Below are 17,898 nucleotides of genomic sequence, written 5' to 3'. Positions count from 1 at the left end.
ACTGATCTACAGAGACTGGTAAAGAAAATTGTGCTGGGTGAAAATTTATAGTTATTTTATTTATTTATTTATTTATTATTATTATTATTTTTTTTTTTTCCCTCTTTGAACAAAGCCATCAGAGAATGCAAAACTCTCTCTCTGGTGAAATAAATTCTCTTAAAGATTAATCTATATGCACATGCATGTGATATAACATTCCCATTTTCACAACTCTTGTGCACCAAGCTGTAATTATTCTTCTTAACGACAGTATAGACATTTAATTACTAGTTTTTAAATTACTTATACTGTATTAGCAAAGCCCATTCAAGGAGCAAGATAAGATAGTATCACGTACTGCATAATTATGCAAGATATTAAATTACTGTCTAAACAAGAATAAAGTTTGTTACTTTTAGGTTCTTACAGCAGTCAGCAGTATATTATGACCAGAAAAAATAAATGATATTCATGAATGGTCACATTTCTAGTCTTCTGAATTTGGGGTAGCTACCGGGTTACAAAATTTTAAATAAATAATACTACCAAGTGCTGAATAAATATGGTGCATATTTATAGTGCTTGGAGTGATATTTATCAGAGAAAAAAATTAATTAAAAATATAAATGCCTTGATCAGAAGCTTCTAATTGTAATACACACTTCCGATTTTAAGGGTCATATTGAGTTTCATGCAGTCATTACTTTATAAAATTGTTCATACATATTGGGATTACTTTTCTTAATTTTAAAAAGCTAATTATGCATTTAAGATGTCGAAAGAATTGAAGTATAATATTCATTTTATATATAATATAATAATATATAGTGCATTTTTATTTTCAAGGCAACAACAGTAAATATGGAGAAATATGGAGAAGGAGATAGTGGCAGCCAGCCTCCATCTGATAACAACTTGTTTACTCATTTTCAACAGTTGACAACTCAGCTACTTGTTCCAAAATCAACAGAAAATAAACCTCAAGAAGAGAATACTGTAAAATTTAACAAGGTGAGAATTTTTTCCCCCTTTTAGTTTTGGCACTTAGTATTAGTAATGGTAGGAGCTTTTGCTGCTCCAGCCAAATAAATCAATAAACATCACTACTTCTCTAGGTGGTGTTTCAGCTGGCTAAAACCTTGATTAAAGTTGAAGCTACAGCTAGCTGAGACAGAATGTAGGTTTAAAGATCATATGGGGGAAACATACTAGAGCAATAGAGACTACAGACTATGGGAAATCTGTTGTGGCTGAGCACTTCTGGGAGGACGACCATCAAATTTCTCCAGGTGATGCCATCGTTGATCATTTGCATAGGTTTTGGCACTGAATATGGCTCGAGAGCTTGTGGATTTACTATTTGGAATGTAATACCATCAATAGAGATAGAGGAGCCTGTATTGATCATCCCCTCTTTGAGACTGTCTTGAACAGGATGAATGGTTCTGCCTGAAACACTCCTGCAGTAACAGGTGCCACGAACCATGATCCTGCTGATGTTATTTAAGGATGTGCCCTGACAAAGTGGAATGTATGTACATTCCACTTTGAAATAGCCACACCATGTGTAGAATGCTGAGACAGAATGTGGGTTTAAAGATCATATGGGGAAACATACTAGAGCAATAGAGACTACAGACTATGGGAAATCTGTTGTGGCTGAGCACTTCTGGAAGGACAACCATAAAATTTCTCCAGGTAATGCCATCGTTGATCATTTGCATAGGTTTTGGCACTGAATATGGCTCGAGAGCTTGTGGATTTACTATTTGGAATGTAATACCATCAATAGAGATAGGGGAGCCTATATTGATCATCCCCTCTTTGAGACTGTCTTGAACAGGATAAATGGTTCCACCTGACACACTCCTGCAGTAACAGGTGCCATGAACCATGATCCTGCTGATGTTATTTAAGGATGTGCCCTGACAAAGTGGAATGTACATACATTCCACTTTGAAATAGCCACACCAAGTGTAGAATTTGGTAAGGTAATGTCAATGAATGATTGATCACTAGATGAAACAAAAGTAGGTGGATGGCCCGCAGAATTCCAAAGCATCAAATTTGTTGTATATATAAACTCTTCCTGACAGAAATGTCAGTATTAACTTACCATGGAACATTCTAGACTAGTTCTTTTTAGCAGAAATTTATGCTGTTCTTCCTTTAGTGTACTTGTTAATTCAACTGTAGAAGGAGGACATATTAGCTGTACCCTGATCTTTTATTTCCCTTCATCCCAAAGATAATTTTCTAAGTTAAAGAACCCAAGATTCAGTTGGGTTCAGGTCTGGACTAGCTTGGTGAATTATTTGACTTCTTTTCTTCAAAAGAGGCTTTTATATTGCTTGCAGTTTGGGATGGAGCATTATCATGCTGGAAATTGCAAGACCTATTTTCACAGAAATGTTAGCAGATGTGCACTATTATCCAAGATGTCTATGTATGACTTGGTGTCTGTGGTTACTGGTTCTGCAACCAGCAATCTGAATTCAAACCACGTGAAGCAGCCTTCACTACCACCCTCATCTCCATTAAACTTGATTGCAGGTACAATACACTGCATTAGATGATGTTTTCTGCATCCACACTTGACTGTGATGCTGTATTTTTCAACTTTTGCTGAGTAATGGAATACTTTGAAAGGGATAAGAAATTGGCAGAATACCACATCTGTATAAACTTAATTTTGTTTATTCATTTGCACTGTAAGCATACCTTTGTCTTCATTATTAGAAACAAAATAATTCACATTATGTCACAATTTGTTTTTAGTTTAGATATATTGATTTCTTTTTATTTTAAATTGCATCAAAACATTGAAATGCAGATAACCTAATTCATTGTGAAGTTTCTGCCATTGCATTTCACAGGACCTATACAGTGACTTGTCAATTTGTAGGACTTTTTTGGTTGGCATGATATGGAGTTTGTGAGCTACCTTTGCCATGAAATCCATGCTGTGCAGCTCTTACACCCTGGACACACTTATAGAGTTTTTTTTGAGGATGTTACTTTATTTGATTCACTTTCATTACTTTCTCTAAGAATTGTTGATTTCTATTCTTTAGTTTGTTTTGACCTACCTGACTGTTTGCAAACTTACATTACCCTTCTTTCAACTTTTCACTACATTGGCTATTATTTACTTTGAGGCAGTGGCTGCTCAAATATGTTGAGATGTGATGGTGTTCAAATATAAATGCTGCAGCTGGTCTGGCTGGCGGAATCATAAAATGGAGAAGCACTCTCCGTAGTGCAATCCCCTCCCCGACACATAGTGTCTTGGCCCTATGACTTTTCACCCCTACGTTCCCTACTTCTCTTCCCCACCTCCCATACCAACCTTTTTGCCTGGTAGAACCTATCACTTTTTACTACTCTTGGCAGTTTCTCCTGAGGAGGGTGGGTTCCCTCCACCAGTTTGCCCCTCTATCCCTTTAACCTCCAATTTCTAAGTGGATAGTCTTCCTATCATCCACTTCCTTTATCTTCACCCCCTTTTCTCCAATGCTTGAACTATCATCTCTGTGTTCCCTTTCCAATAAAAAATTTCCAGTGTGTTTTTTTTTAACATATATATATATATAGGGGCCCCTCACTAGCAAGCTAAGGTGCAGTCCAGGGCTCACCCCTGCCACAGACTATATCTATTCTCTACTGTACTCTCTCCATGTGGCACTGAACAGGCAATGTAGGATCCCACTTGGGGCCACATACTCTCATTTACAGAGTTTATATTGTAACATGGAGTTAAGGGGAGCCCCTGGTGCCATTTGATAAGAAACACTGTGCACTATACAGAGTGGACAGAAATCATAGGATACCTACCTAGTAAAGGGTAGGCCCACCTATCACCGGATAAGGATGGTCACACAGTGAGGCATTGAGTCCACTAGTTCATGAAAGCATTCCGTGTGTATTTCCATCCATGCTTGCTGCACTGCTGCCCATAATTCCATCACATTTCTGGGTGGAGGATCCAAAGCTTGAAATAACCTTTCCACAGCATCTTAAAGATGTTCCACAGGGTTCATGTCTGATGAACGGGGAGAGAGGCCATTCCATGGTGATAAAATCTGTGGAATGCTCTTCGAACCATGTTCTAGCCACCACGGCTCTGTGGGGGGAGACATTGTCCTTCTGGAAGAGTCCATTGCCCTGTGGGTGCACGATGACCACGAAGGGATGCAGATGGTCTGCAAGGATGAACAAGTAACCTGGACTGTCAGAGATGCATCTAGATGTACCAGAAGTCCCAATTTGTGCCAGTTGAACATGCCCCAGACCATTACCGACCGTTCAACCTGGCTGAACAGTTCCTTGTTGACATGATGGGTTCATAGCTTCGTGTGGTTTCTGCCAGATATGCACCCTCCGATCCACTCGAAATAACTGTAAATGGGACTCATCGGACATACATGCATACATATGTATATATACAGTGATTTTTTTGGGGACGGTACGCAACGGTACAGCGTACCGGCACCTTTATTAACAGTGACGTGTGACATTTGGATGCAGTGCACTTCGAAATTTGTAATATTCCGTAAATTTTTTTCACATGTTTACCTACTATTCAAATAAGTTTAAAATTATTTAACTAAATTTGCATTTTTTACTGTCTATTGTTAAGATATTTACTATATAAAACTGTATAATCGTTTTTATAATTCTAAATTACTCAGTCAGACATTTAACGAAGTGCTTTTATAGTGAATTATTTTGAATTCCCCTTGGAAGTTACATTTAAAATAGTTTCCGTTGAGTGAAGAAATTTTCTTATAGCGAACGGATTAGGAGAGAATTAACTCGGTATGCACTGTTCGCATTTCTGGCCTTGAGGCAATTAGTGTTGCAGCACGAATTAAGAGAGCTAAAGCATTCTACAACTTAGTGGTACCTGGTAAAACCTATCCGACCACCTGTCCCACATACGGAGGAGTTGCTCTAGTCAAAAGTGAGCAGATCAAGGGGTATTCCCAATGGGCTCTGGCTCACCTTCTACTGCAGTGGTGTCCAACATTTTCCCGTACAGAGGCCATATTCAAAAAAAATTCAAAGTTAGATTTCTTTAGTGTGTTACATTTCCCATATCTTGTTGCATGTAAAAGTAATAGTAAAATTTTATTAAGTACAATACACAATTACATTTACTGAACAAAACATTTATTGATAATTTTTTTTTGATAATTAACCAGTAAAGGAAACCAGTAAAATGACAAATTATCGAAAATGTACTGTTTATAGTTTATGTATTGTAATAAGAGGATACACCATAAAAGAATTTGATGTTATAGCAAAAAAAAAAAAAAAAATTCATGTTTTAAACAAACAATTTTTTTTAAAAATGTAATTTTAATTTTTGAACTTGTATTTGGTGGTAATGGTTGAACCTTCAGTCCTGCAGTCTACAACAACTATTGTAACAACTATTTCTAGGAAAATGGATGAATTTAGGAAATTATCCAAGAATTACTAAATCTAGTGTTTTGATTGATCCACCCACCCCAAATGGTGGGTTAGAGTTTCCCTCCAATTAGTGCTTCTAGTTGGTAAGTTGCATCATCATTTGTTCTTCAGTGGCATCCCATCATGTATAAATCCATTTTTGTGATATATTTCAGTCTGAATTCTTCTTTATTGCCTAAATGAGAAGCAAATTCCCCAGGGAAATTGTGATTATTTAAAACAGACAGGGAATGCAGTTATTATATTTGTGTATAACACAAGAGGCAGTCAATATGTATTTATCCTCATCTAGAAATGTTTTAGTTAGGGATTCAGTATTGTATATGCATACATAGTACTAAGTCTCATAAGTTAACGCATATTTATTTGTTTTACTGGGTTCATTGGCTATTTTTTTTTTTTTTTTTTTATGTAAACCCCAAACACGAGAGGTGTTAGAACCTATAGTACTTAGTACCGTGCTTGGATTGGAGGTTGAGAAAATGAAAGAAGATATTTATTGACATTGGACTTGTACTTCTGTAGGCTGTAATTTTCAGGAAATACGTATGAAGGAAGGTTGTTCCAGAAAACGGCAGTTCAATGAATAAACGAGGAAGATGAAAAGTTGGTTCTGTGAGTTTGAAGTTCGACAATAAATGGATGTTGGCTGGTGGCGGCACGTATTCGGACTGTTTTGAAAGAGAGCAGGAATTATAGAAGCTAATTCAGAAGAACAGTGCCCATGGAAGTATCTGTAGAAGAGGCATGCAGCAGAAACAGTACGTCTATGAGACAGCGAGTGGAGAGACTCTGTTAGAGATGAGTCATTAATTAACTGCCCTCTTCTGAATGGAATCAAGAAGCCTGAGAGAGGTCTTGGGGGCACCACCCCAGATGTGGGAACAATATTCCATGGCAGGGCGGATTTGAGATTTATACAGAGTGAGCAGCTGTTTGGAAGAAGAGTAACGCCGAGAGCGAAAGAGAAAATCAAGTTTTTTAGATGCAGAAGAAGCAATATTTGTAATGTGCTTGTGCCAAGAGAGATTAGAAGTCAGGGTAATCCCCAAAAGAGATACAAATTTGTATATCATTTTGCCTAGAAATCGGAGTGTCACTAAAGATAAGCATAGGAGCAGAAGAATCCTTTTTGTGAGATATAAGACAAGACTGAGTTTTAGAAGGGTTGAAATTAACTAAGTTGTCTTTGCCCCACTGGAGAATTACCTGAAGATCGACATTTAAGGAATTGGTAGCAGATTTTCGAGAAGTTGAAGCTGCTTGAGCAGGACAAGGTTTCTCAAAATGGAAAGTGGAATGCAATGTGCTATCATCGGCAAAACTATGGATAGGATTTCCAGTCAATGGAAGAAGGTAATTAATATACAAGAGGAAATGAGTGGGGAAAAGAACTGAACCTTGGTGGACACCACCGGCATTAGTGGAGAAATTAGAAGACAGAGAGCCATCTACCATCACCCTCAGTGAGCGATCAGAGAGAAAACTGGATAACCAATTACTAAAAACAGTTGCCAAACCATAAGATGGAAGCTTGTTTAGAAGACCTTTATGATAAACACGATCGAAAGCCTTTGAGATGTCAAGAGCAACTACTTGTTTCACCGGCGCCTCCGTAGCCAGGTGGGAAGGAGCAGCAGTGCGTAGCACATGCTTCTTGATTAGACCAGGGTTCGAGCCCGTCACCACCAAATACAGAGGATGCGGAAAGGTCAGGAATGACCACCGCATATCCCGGAGTAATATGGCCTTAGTTGCTAATGCTCCTAAAAACCAAAAATAACTAAAATAACTAACTTGTTTCACCGAACCTTTCCATTGAATTAGTCCATAAATGGGTAACATAAGCCAGAATATCACCAGTGGATCGACACTGACGGAATCCATACTGGCGATCGTTGATCAGACGGAAGGTTTCTAGGTAGTTTAAAATTTGGCAGTTAATTGATTTCTCCATTACTTTAGAAAGAGTAGAAATAATTGCAATGGGACGATAATTGGATGGGAGGGATTTGTCACCCTTTTTAGGAACTGGCTGGATATGAGCAAATTTCCAAGCAGAAGGAAAAACACCTTTGGAATAAGAAAGTGAAAAAAGGTGGCAAAGAATAGGAGTAAGTTCAGGAGCACAGGTTTTGAGAACAAGTGGAGAAATACCATCGGGACCTGGAGCTTTCTTAGCATCAAGATTCGTCAAAATGCTTCTGACATCCTTTTGATGGAAGACCACAGGAGGCATTGAATGGAGTGTGTTGGGAATGGTGGATCGACACTGACGGAAATTATCCAATTATTTATTTATTTATTTTCAACTTGCACGAGTTGAAAGAACTAACTGAACTACTGAACTAGAGCCATGAATACATCGAGGTAGTATGCTGTAGAAGGTTGAGGTCTGATCCATTATAAAATTTCATTTGTAAGGAAAAGAAACAAAACAAATCAATGGGGAGGATTACTCATCATGAGAGAAAGAAAACTTGGTGCCACTTTTATTTGATGGTAATGGTTGAACCTTCAGTCCAAGAGAAGCAAGCCCCATCTCACCCATAGACCCTGCCATTGTAGCTAAAGGGAAACAAAATGTGACTATAGATTTTAAAGCAGATGAAGGGAACATTAGTCGTTAATTTGTCTGCACTATAATGCACAAGGTCCTGCACATATCTAAGGTGGCAACCCAAGGCTTCTGAGATTGTTGATACCTTCTCAGAATCTCCACAGGAAAAAGTGTTCCACACAGTTGTTGGGGCTTTGTGGAGAGAATGTTGATTTTTTTTTTTTTTTTTGTGATAGTGGATGAATGCTGGATACATTATTATGACCCAAAAAAAAAAAAAAAAAAAAAAGATGAACAAACAGCAGAAACGATTCATCCTCACCAACCCCCAATGAAGACAAGGCTCAATTGTTTGCAGCATAAACTGCATTGACAAGGAGATAGAAAACATAATGTTAAAATTTGCATATGATGTAGAGATGGGGAGTGTTTATAATCAGTGCTAAGAAGTACTCCCAGGATGACTTTTGGATAGGCTTCAAGGATAGTCAAAAAAGTGGCAGCTATGTTAAAATAAATAGTGTTATTATTATTAAATATATTAAATAAATTTTGTTGGTAGTAATTACTGTTTTATTTTTCTATATTTATTATTATTTATTTATTTATTTATTTTTTTTTTTTTTTGGTGCAGCAAAAGCCTGTGTGCTTTATGGTTAATACATGCAAGGTCATGTTTTCAGTCTTTTGGAGTTGTTGTATTAGATGACTTAAAGTCTTGTATTTGAGTCTTTTGGCAAGTGATCCTTATATATTACTTGCCAAAAGGTAACAGCATTACTGGGGAGTACTACAGAAACCTCCTGGGAAAGTTGGGAGGCAATTAAGTTGAAGAGATGCACTAAGCTATCCAAAGGTGTCTGCCTCCCAGCAGACAATGTTCCTACTCACAAGACTGCTCTCACAGTGGACCTTGCAATCAGTGTGTGTTTGAAAATCTGTAGCAACTGCCTTATTCTCCCAACCACTCACCTCCAGACTTCTTCCTCTTCTCTAAAATGAATAAATTATAATAGGGCCACAGACTGGCAGATAAGAAGATAATTAATGAAGTGGAATTGTGTGGTTTTCTGCTCAAAGTGAAGAGTTCTGTTTGAGAGGCCTGAAAGGGCTCATCCACAGATGGGAAAAATGTGTAGCTCTAGAAGGTAGCTATATAGAGAAGGATGAAAGTATGAGCCAAGTTTTCTGCTCAAAGTGAAGAGTTCTGTTTGAGAGGCCTGAAAGGGCTCATCCACAGATGGGAAAAATGTGTAGCTCTAGAAGGTAGCTATATAGAGAAGGATGAAAGTATGAGCCAAGTTTCAAAGCCCTGACTCAAATATTTCTAGGTGAGGGTAAACCATCACTCATATGACCCAGAAATTTTCAACATCATGTTAGGCCTAGGTTGTAATGATTTGCATTTCACAAGTTGAGCTGTAGATATACAGGATGTATTGTACTTCAGATAAATTTTTTTGAAAACAAAACTCTCTTTTTGAGTTCTAAGCCTTCTGATTAGAGGTATCTGGATATAATATTTTGTGGTATTAATATTTTTTAGGATCCCCTGTCCATGTATATCATTGTTTTTCAGTGTTTGAAGATTTTCCAGGTGAAAATAAATAGCAAACTTTTGCTTTAAAAAAAAAAAAATTTTTTTTAAAGTATATTCTAATGATAATCCTTCAGTTAACTATGTACAAAGGGTACTAGGAAAGTTTTGCAATACAGCTTTGTTTATTTAATTTTTTTAAAGTAATTTCCTCTACATTCAATACACCTCCCCATCCTCCGAAACCAATCTTTAAACCAGTTCTGCCAAGTTTCACTTGGGAGTAAAGCACACTCATCCCAAGCCCGTAGAAGGTCCTCATCACTGGAAAACCGCCTCCCTTTTACCTTCATTTTCACATGCGGGAACAGTGCAAAGTCGCAGGGAGCAAGGTCTGGACTGTAGGGAGGGTGCTCGAGAAGTTTCAGTCCTGTCGTGGTCAAATATTCGGTGCAGGCTTTGGCGCGGTGAGCTGCAGCATTATCGTGATGGAGGTACCAGGTGTCCATTCTTGACTTTGGCAGCAGGTTCTTCATAGATCCAATGACTTTAGGCAGGCATTGTTCAGTATACCACTTAGCTGTGACTGTCTTCTGCGTGTCCAAAACGACACGTTCCACAATTCCACTCGATTTGAAAAATACAGCTATCATTTTCTTCTTTACAGATCGGGATTTTCTGACAATTACGGGTGTGTCGTCATCATCAAAGACCCAAACTTTGTTTTGAGCCTTGGTCGGCAGATCGTAATAGTACAGCCAAGTCTCGTCACCTGTCACGATGTTGTTCACATACCGAGATTGTCCCTTATCAAACTTTTTTAACATTTCCCGGCACCAAGTCACACGTCGTGTCATCTGCTCTTCAGTCAGTTGATGCGGCACCCAGAGAGAACAAAGTTTCTTCACGTGCAAATGATCTTGCAGAATCGAACGAATTGCTGGTGCATTTAGGCCCAAAGTATCCTCTATCTGTTGGTAGGTCACTCGCCTGTTTTCGTCAAGCATTTTCCTCACAGCAGTAACGTTTTCCTCTGTAACTGACGTTCGTGGCCTTCCCGGCCTCTGCGAATCCTCCAGAGTGAAATTTCCCCTTTGGAATTCTCTATACCACCTGAATATCGTTTTACGATGTGGACAATCATCATCTAGTGCAAGAGTCATTTCTTCTAAGCACTGGTCTATGGTTAAACCACGCACAAAATTATACCGCAAAACTGTCCTTATCTCATTTCGTGACCACGATGCCATCGCAAGCACTTTACACTCTCACTACTAATGAATAACTGAGCCCATCGACTTGGCGCGGCGGCTACTATGCACGTATGAACATGTCTCAACATGCAGCAACAAGAGCGTCCTGTGATTCATTGTTGCATCATATTGCAAAACTTTCCTAGTGCCCTTTGTAAATGATAAAATTTTCCAACAGATCACTGATAATTTGTATAACATTATGGTATTCGTCTGAGAAATATTTATTTTTTATTTAGAAATTACTAGACTTTGATTATGGCGATGAGGAGGAGGAGGAGGAAGAAAAACAAGAAGATGGACAAGCAAATACAGAACCTAATGCACTGGCTCTGAGGTATTTGACCATAGTTTTAAGTAGTAAAATTTATCTTTATTTAGGATAATTGATATTTCTAGAAATGTGGATTTGAAATTTATAGGGTGACATTAAGTAAGAGCAGCGAAATCTTTAAGCTTTCACAGGAAATGTTTGGAGTACAAAAGCAAATTGTAATATATTTCATTTATTATGAGAATCCTGCTAGAACAAAATAAATTCATCAAACTTGTGAATTTATTTATGAGAAACTAGATTAAGAATGTTTAAATCAATTATGCACCATGCCCTGCACATATCTAAGGTGGCAACCCAATGATTTCTGAGATTGTTGATACCTTCTCAAAGTCTCCACGGGAAAGAGTGTTCCACACAGTTCTTAGAGTTTTGTTCAGAGAATGTTGATGATTTTTTGATTGAATTGTGACAATGGACAAATACTGGACACATCACTATGACCTAGAAACAGAACAGATGAACAAACAATGGAAACGTTCATCCTCACCAATCCCCAGTAAAGCCAAGGCCCAATTGTTTGTAACATAAATTGCATTGACAAGAGGATAGAGGACATGATTTGAAAGTCGTTGTCTATTCTAAATTTTTTATTGTTGTGGAGCATTGTGTGATATCAAAGATTTAAACAAGCAGTGTTAGAAAATTTTGAGGTGTGGCATAAAATTCCTGGACTGGTCCTGTTGTGGTCATGTTTGATGAGCTTGAAAATAAACAGAAGTGGTATGTTTTTAAATTTTTATTGTATCATTTGAAATATCTCCCATAGCTGTTTATAGTTGTTGAAAACAACAACAACAAAAAAGAGCCTTTGCTAAATTTATAGTGCAAAACAACCTTGGCATGGCACAGAACTTGTGGATGCAAGATCATGGGAATCATTATTCTTCTTTTTACCATATATAACACTGTCTCTCAACTCATATGTTCATTGCAGATCAATACCAAATCATTATTCAGTAGTACATTAAAGGATACCATATTTTAAATGGCCTTAAAATGTAAATATACATACATATTCCTGAAATGGTTAATAATATATTAACTTTCATAAAGTTATTGTTTGCATTGGGTCTGGTAGTTTCCTAGAATTGGAAACAAATTATGCTATTAAGTGATAGTGTGCATTTGAAGTGAGAATGAAGGCTTATTCAGACCAAGAAGTGAGAGGTGCACATCTCATGTATGGATTTGCTGTGAGTATTGTGGCCACAGCAAGTTGAAGAGATGCACTAAGGAAAGGTTTCTGAACCATCATCTGTTAGATGAGATCTTTAGAGAATAGATGAATGTTTGGATTTCAGCAAGCAAGTTCCAAAAGATGGCAGACCAATCAGCACCAGAATTGTGAGGCTGGAGGAGTGGGTCAGGAATGTATGGAGAGAAATCCTGGTGACAGCACCTGAAGGATAGCAGCAGTAAAGGGCATAGAAGACATAACTTGGTGGAGAACTTTACAGAAACAAGAGCTTTCTCCATATCACATTCAAAATTACAAGGCCTTAGTATAGTAAAGTTGATTTCCACCATGTGAAGCTTTTTGTCCTTAGTTCCTATGACAGTGTGCTTACAGTCTTCCCTTTTTTTACCCTCCAAGTTGTTTTCTGACAAAGCTGGCTTCTCAAGAAATAGCACGATCAAGTTTGATGATACTCGTGAATGGGATAGTAAGGAATCCACATGTCATCATCCAGTCAGGGCACCAGCAACAATTTAGTATTAATGGATGGGCATGAATTATTTATTTCAGCCAGTTTATTCAGTCCTTTTGTTTTTATTTTAAGATTAACTATGGAATCCTATTCCAGTTTTTTAAGGAATGATTTATGCTATTTACTAGATAATTTTCCTTTTGCTGTCCATTATTATAAGTGGATTATGCAAGACAGTGTTTGTTTTAGTCAATAGACTAAAATGAGGTGGAGCACCTCATTTTAGAATGAGCATTTTCTTGATAAAAGGTTAAGTCATGGAGACCCCATTGTGTGGCTTACTTGCGCCCCATACTTGAATCTATTTGCTTTTTACTTGGGGGAGGGGCGGCTAATCTGAAATTCATAATTTATATGATGCCCATTAACAACAATGAATAAAAGAAGGATGTCAGGCAGTCATTTTGAATTCTTTTTAAAGGTGTGGTCAATAATTGTTGTTGGGGGACCAAATAAGCTGTAACTCAGAAACAAAGTGATTTCAAACATACATTTATGTAAACGTTTTTTTATTGTCTTCAGGTTTTCTGAACTGATCCTAAAAGGTACAGCCCACATGTTACGAAACAGTGTGTGTGTGTGTGTGTGTGTGTGTGTGTGTGTGTGTGTGTGTGTGTGTGTGTGTGTGTGTGTGTGTGTGTGTGTGATTGATATGCAGTGTGCATACAATTTATAAAATTAAGTTGAAAATGTTATAATTTTATATAATAACCTTTAGGTCTGATTAATGCATTTTAGTATTGCCATGCTGCATGCCAATTATAATAGAAATAGAGAACCCCCTATTGTTGTGTTTTCCTTTCATTCTGGATGGTTGACTCGAGAAGAAGTCACTCGTATTTTAAGTATGCAGTGATAGGCATTTTACATATTATCTCGTATGTATTTTTACAAACTCTAACGTTAATTTGCCAATATGTACTTTGTAGATAACTAAATTTGTCTTATCAGATATTATAGCATATTACACTATATATGTGTGTGTGTGTGTGTGCGCGCGCGCGCACACACACACACACACACACACACACACACACACACACACACACACACACACACACACACACACACACAATGAAAGGAATAAGCCAATAAAAAAAAAAGCCCCATGACCTTGATGGATATTAGTTTGGTGATAAAAAGTAATGGAGAGAAGGGGAAATAGAAGAGTGCAGAAATGAAACAAATCAAAGTTAAAAAAAAAAAAAAAAAATGCAAATTCTGTAGGCAAGAATATTGTTATATAACTTACAATCCTGGTGTCTTTGTCAGGTGTCAACCAATAAGATTCTAGGAAAAGACGACAATATCATGTCTCCATTTCAGATGCAAAATACATGCCAAAAAAAAGTGAGACCAAAATTAAAATAAAATTGCAAAAGATCTGGAATAAATTTAGATTAATTTTAATGAAATCAGTCTTATTTGTCTTAATGCAATTCATTTAATTTCCTTACTTGTTTACTTTACTTTACCTCTGCTATCTCTCTTCTTTTTCCCTCATTGTCCATTACTTTTATCACTAAATAATATCCATCATGGTCATTGGGTTTTTCTGATAATCAGTGACCCTAGTCCTTGAACCTTTTCCTTATTTTTCTCTTCCTTTTCTTACTTTTTTTTATCCCCAAAGGAAAAGAGTTAGCAACTCTTTTCCTTTGTCCTATTTACGATATCACTTTCACACAACTCTTAATATCATCAACTTAAAAAAAAAAATTTTTTTTCCCCCCCAGATTGTATTGTTTTAAAGCAAATTTCTTACTTAATTTCCATAACATTTTTTCCAACTCCATCTTAGTTATGGCATGGTGTTTCAGTTATTTTCAGTCACCATTTCTCATTTTCTAGTTTGCACATTTTATAAATATCATACAATTTTGATATTTGCAGAATGACTATGTATGATTCTTGACTATACAATGTACATCCTCATTTGAAAAAAAAAAAAAAATTTTTTTTAAATCTCTCACTTATCGTTAGTTTGTTATTTTTACTTTTGCATTATTTCAAATTCATGGGTCATACTTTCAGAACTCAGTTCAAAATCCTTTCTATAGGAACAGGATTTGTGACCAGACAACCTGAGGCTCACTGTTTTGCTACACTTCCTTTACTTTTTTACATTTATATATTCTTCCTCTTATTTCTCTCAACCCATAAATTTTATGAATTTATGGTTACAAACTTTGTGAAAACTTTCACAAAGTTTTCAGCACTTTCTTTCTGTTTTGTTCATTGATTTTCTCATCTATGGTAAGTTGTTTATCACAAATTTAACTTCTCATTTGTTTCCCTTTTGCTTCACTACAGGTCACTAGTCCACACTGTATATATTTAGCTTTTTCCACCCTCCGATAAAATTAAGTTTTATCTAAATTTACTCCTGATGTTTCATGATTTTATTTTAGTTTTGACCTCACTTTTTTTTGCATGTATTTTGTATCTGAAACAGATACATGATATTAGTCTTTCCTACAATCTTCATGGTTGACACCCAACGAAGATACTTGGGTTTTAAGTTATGCACCAATATTTTTTTTCTTCTTTTGATTTATTTAATTTCTTTACTCATTTATTCCTCTGCTATCTCTCTCTCCTATTTCCCTTTCTCCCCATTACTTTTATTACCAACTGTATATATAATTATAGAGATAAATGAAAATGATGAAGCTAGTATTAAACAGTGAATAGAGTTAATGAGAATAGAATAGCACTGAAACCGAAGTGGAAATAATTTTAGCACGTTTACTGCTGTGTCGGTACTATATGTCTGGCACCATTATGTTTTTCACGTGCCACATAGAACGTATATTGCCGACACCCATTGTTTCAGTGGGAGCTGCGTTGGCTGTATAGCGCTGACGATTGTTGGAAATTTACATTATTTTTGAAAAGCGTGGCCTCTGGTGTTACATGTGATGAAATTTGCATAGTGCTGTGAGAAAAAATAAGCAAATAACTGGTCATTATTTAAAAATTCTTTATTATTACAAATTTTATAATTATAAAATTGTAATTATATTTATTTTGATTTATGGTGTTGTCCAAAACACTCCAAAAACATCCTAACTTTCTTGTTGTTTGCGTCGATTTTTGTCTTTAATATATATGTGTTGGGGTTTTTTTTTTTTTTTTTTGTTAGTTGTTGGTGCATTGGCTTCTGTGGTCATATTGCCCCTCCCAAGGTTTTTGCATTTTCTACTCTGATCCAAACCTGAGGCGGGATTCGAACCTGCGACATTTGGGTTGCCAGGCAAGCACTTTACTCACCCGGCTAGCCCTGTCGGCAGTATATGAGTGTTACCATATTTTGGCTTTTCACGTTTCTCTTTCCTTTCTATATTTAGCAATCTCCCGAAAGCTTCTTATTTTTATTTGTTTTCACAAAGCGCGCTTGTATACCACATATGAATTGACAACTGATATTCTGAGTATATATTCTATCGATAATTTCCGGTACCACTTTACCCCCTTTCTTAACGTTGTGCCGTATGAACCCATTTGATCCAACAAATCAATGCCTGCCTGTCCCTTATTATAAGCTAGAATAGGAAGTGGGGGTTTTTTTTTTTTTTTTGCTTTTTTCTATCTTCCTTTACTGGTGGAGGGTCCATCAACCATTTCTGGGGCATGCTTTGTTGTTAATAGTCTCACATCTTAAGAATCTTGCCATTCTAGAACAATAATTCCATTTTTTTTCTTCCTTGGCAACAATCTCCCCTTTATTTAGTTTTGAGTACATGACTTCTTTGGGCATACATTTTTTATTCGCTCGTAATGTACCAACAACATGAGTTTTTTTTTTTTTTTATGAAGAAATGATAACGCCATATGGCAGTTGGTATAAAAGTTGCCTATGTACAAAGTGCGACCTTCATTTAGAAGTCCTTGTGATAACTCTTCGCAGACCTTTGCAGCTAAATCTACGGATTTTATATAATTTTCAGATTTACTGAAAAGATCTTGCTCGACCAGGTATATCCTTCAGTGGAATATAACTTGAACAGCTTGATTCCATACCTGTGTGCTTTATTTGGAATATACTGTCGGAATATCAGCCTGCCCCTCCAAGGAATAAAAGTTTCATCAATGACGAAATCTTCACCGGGAAAAAATATTTTCTGATATTTCAGCTGCAAAACATCTATCAGGTGTTGTATCTTACTGAGCCTGTCCCCTGGAATAGCAGTTTCATTGTCCGAAAAATGAATGAGGCACAACAACAATTCAAGTCTGTTGTGAGACATAATTTTTGTTACTAAATTATTTTTTTAGATAGGTTTGGTTGGCCAGTAAGATGCAATAATGCCCAATCTTACTAGCCCCATGCACATAAGAAGCCCGAAAAACTCATCTCACCAGCAGTTGTGGAAACCCACTTTTTTTTAGACGACACTGCTGCATCCCTGTAGAAACAGACTCTCCTGATAACAGGAGAGATTGCTTCTACAGGGATGGGATACACTTAAATAAAAAGGGTGCAAGAATATTTGCTGATGCTATCAAGGCAGTGTTAGGTGGGTCGGAAAACTTCTAGCTTGGAGGGATACAAGGACTAATAGATTAACAGTAGCCACTGGCAGAGGTGAAAGTGATTCTTGCACTGCTTCTATTGGAATGAGCAGAAGCCTGGAAAACAAGATGCAGGATATTTCAGAGACTGCTGGGAGTCATTGCGGTACAAGTAAACACATGGGTTGTGTTAGGGTAGCTAAGAATAGGAACAGGTGCATGCATACTTGCGTGTACACCAATGCTAGGAGTTTGGTAAATAAATTTTATGAATTTGAGGTATTGCTCAAAGCATCAAAGGTGGATATTGTTGGGATATCAGAGACGTGGTGTCACACAGATATAAGGAATGCAGAACTGGAATTTGGGGAGTACAAAGTCTACAGAAAGGATAGACAGGATAGGAAGGGAGGAGAGAGTTATGCTATTAGTTAAGAAACACATAAAAATCCAAGGAAGTGAAGCCAGTCAACATCGCTGGACAGTGCAGTGGCAAGTCAGTTTGGTGTTGACATAAGCATTGGGAGAAC

General features: G+C 36.9%; 1 protein-coding gene across 1 annotated transcript in view; it reads left to right on the top strand.

Moving 5' to 3' along the window:
* Window positions 1-17,898, top strand: part of Isha (Insulator su(Hw) mRNA adaptor) — a 407,431-nt gene that overhangs the window by 127,289 nt on the left and 262,244 nt on the right. The window contains exons 6-7 of the mRNA XM_090379842.1: window positions 829-993; window positions 11,047-11,144. Of these exons, the coding sequence (XP_090235968.1) occupies window positions 829-993; window positions 11,047-11,144 (263 nt within the window). The remainder of the gene's footprint in view (window positions 1-828; window positions 994-11,046; window positions 11,145-17,898) is intronic.

Source organism: Mastigoproctus giganteus, chromosome 8 (genome assembly GCF_048544385.1).
Source record: "Mastigoproctus giganteus isolate SK-2022 chromosome 8, ASM4854438v1, whole genome shotgun sequence".
Taxonomy (NCBI): Eukaryota; Metazoa; Arthropoda; class Arachnida; order Uropygi; family Thelyphonidae; genus Mastigoproctus; species Mastigoproctus giganteus.
This window is presented reverse-complemented; position numbering and strand designations above follow the sequence as displayed.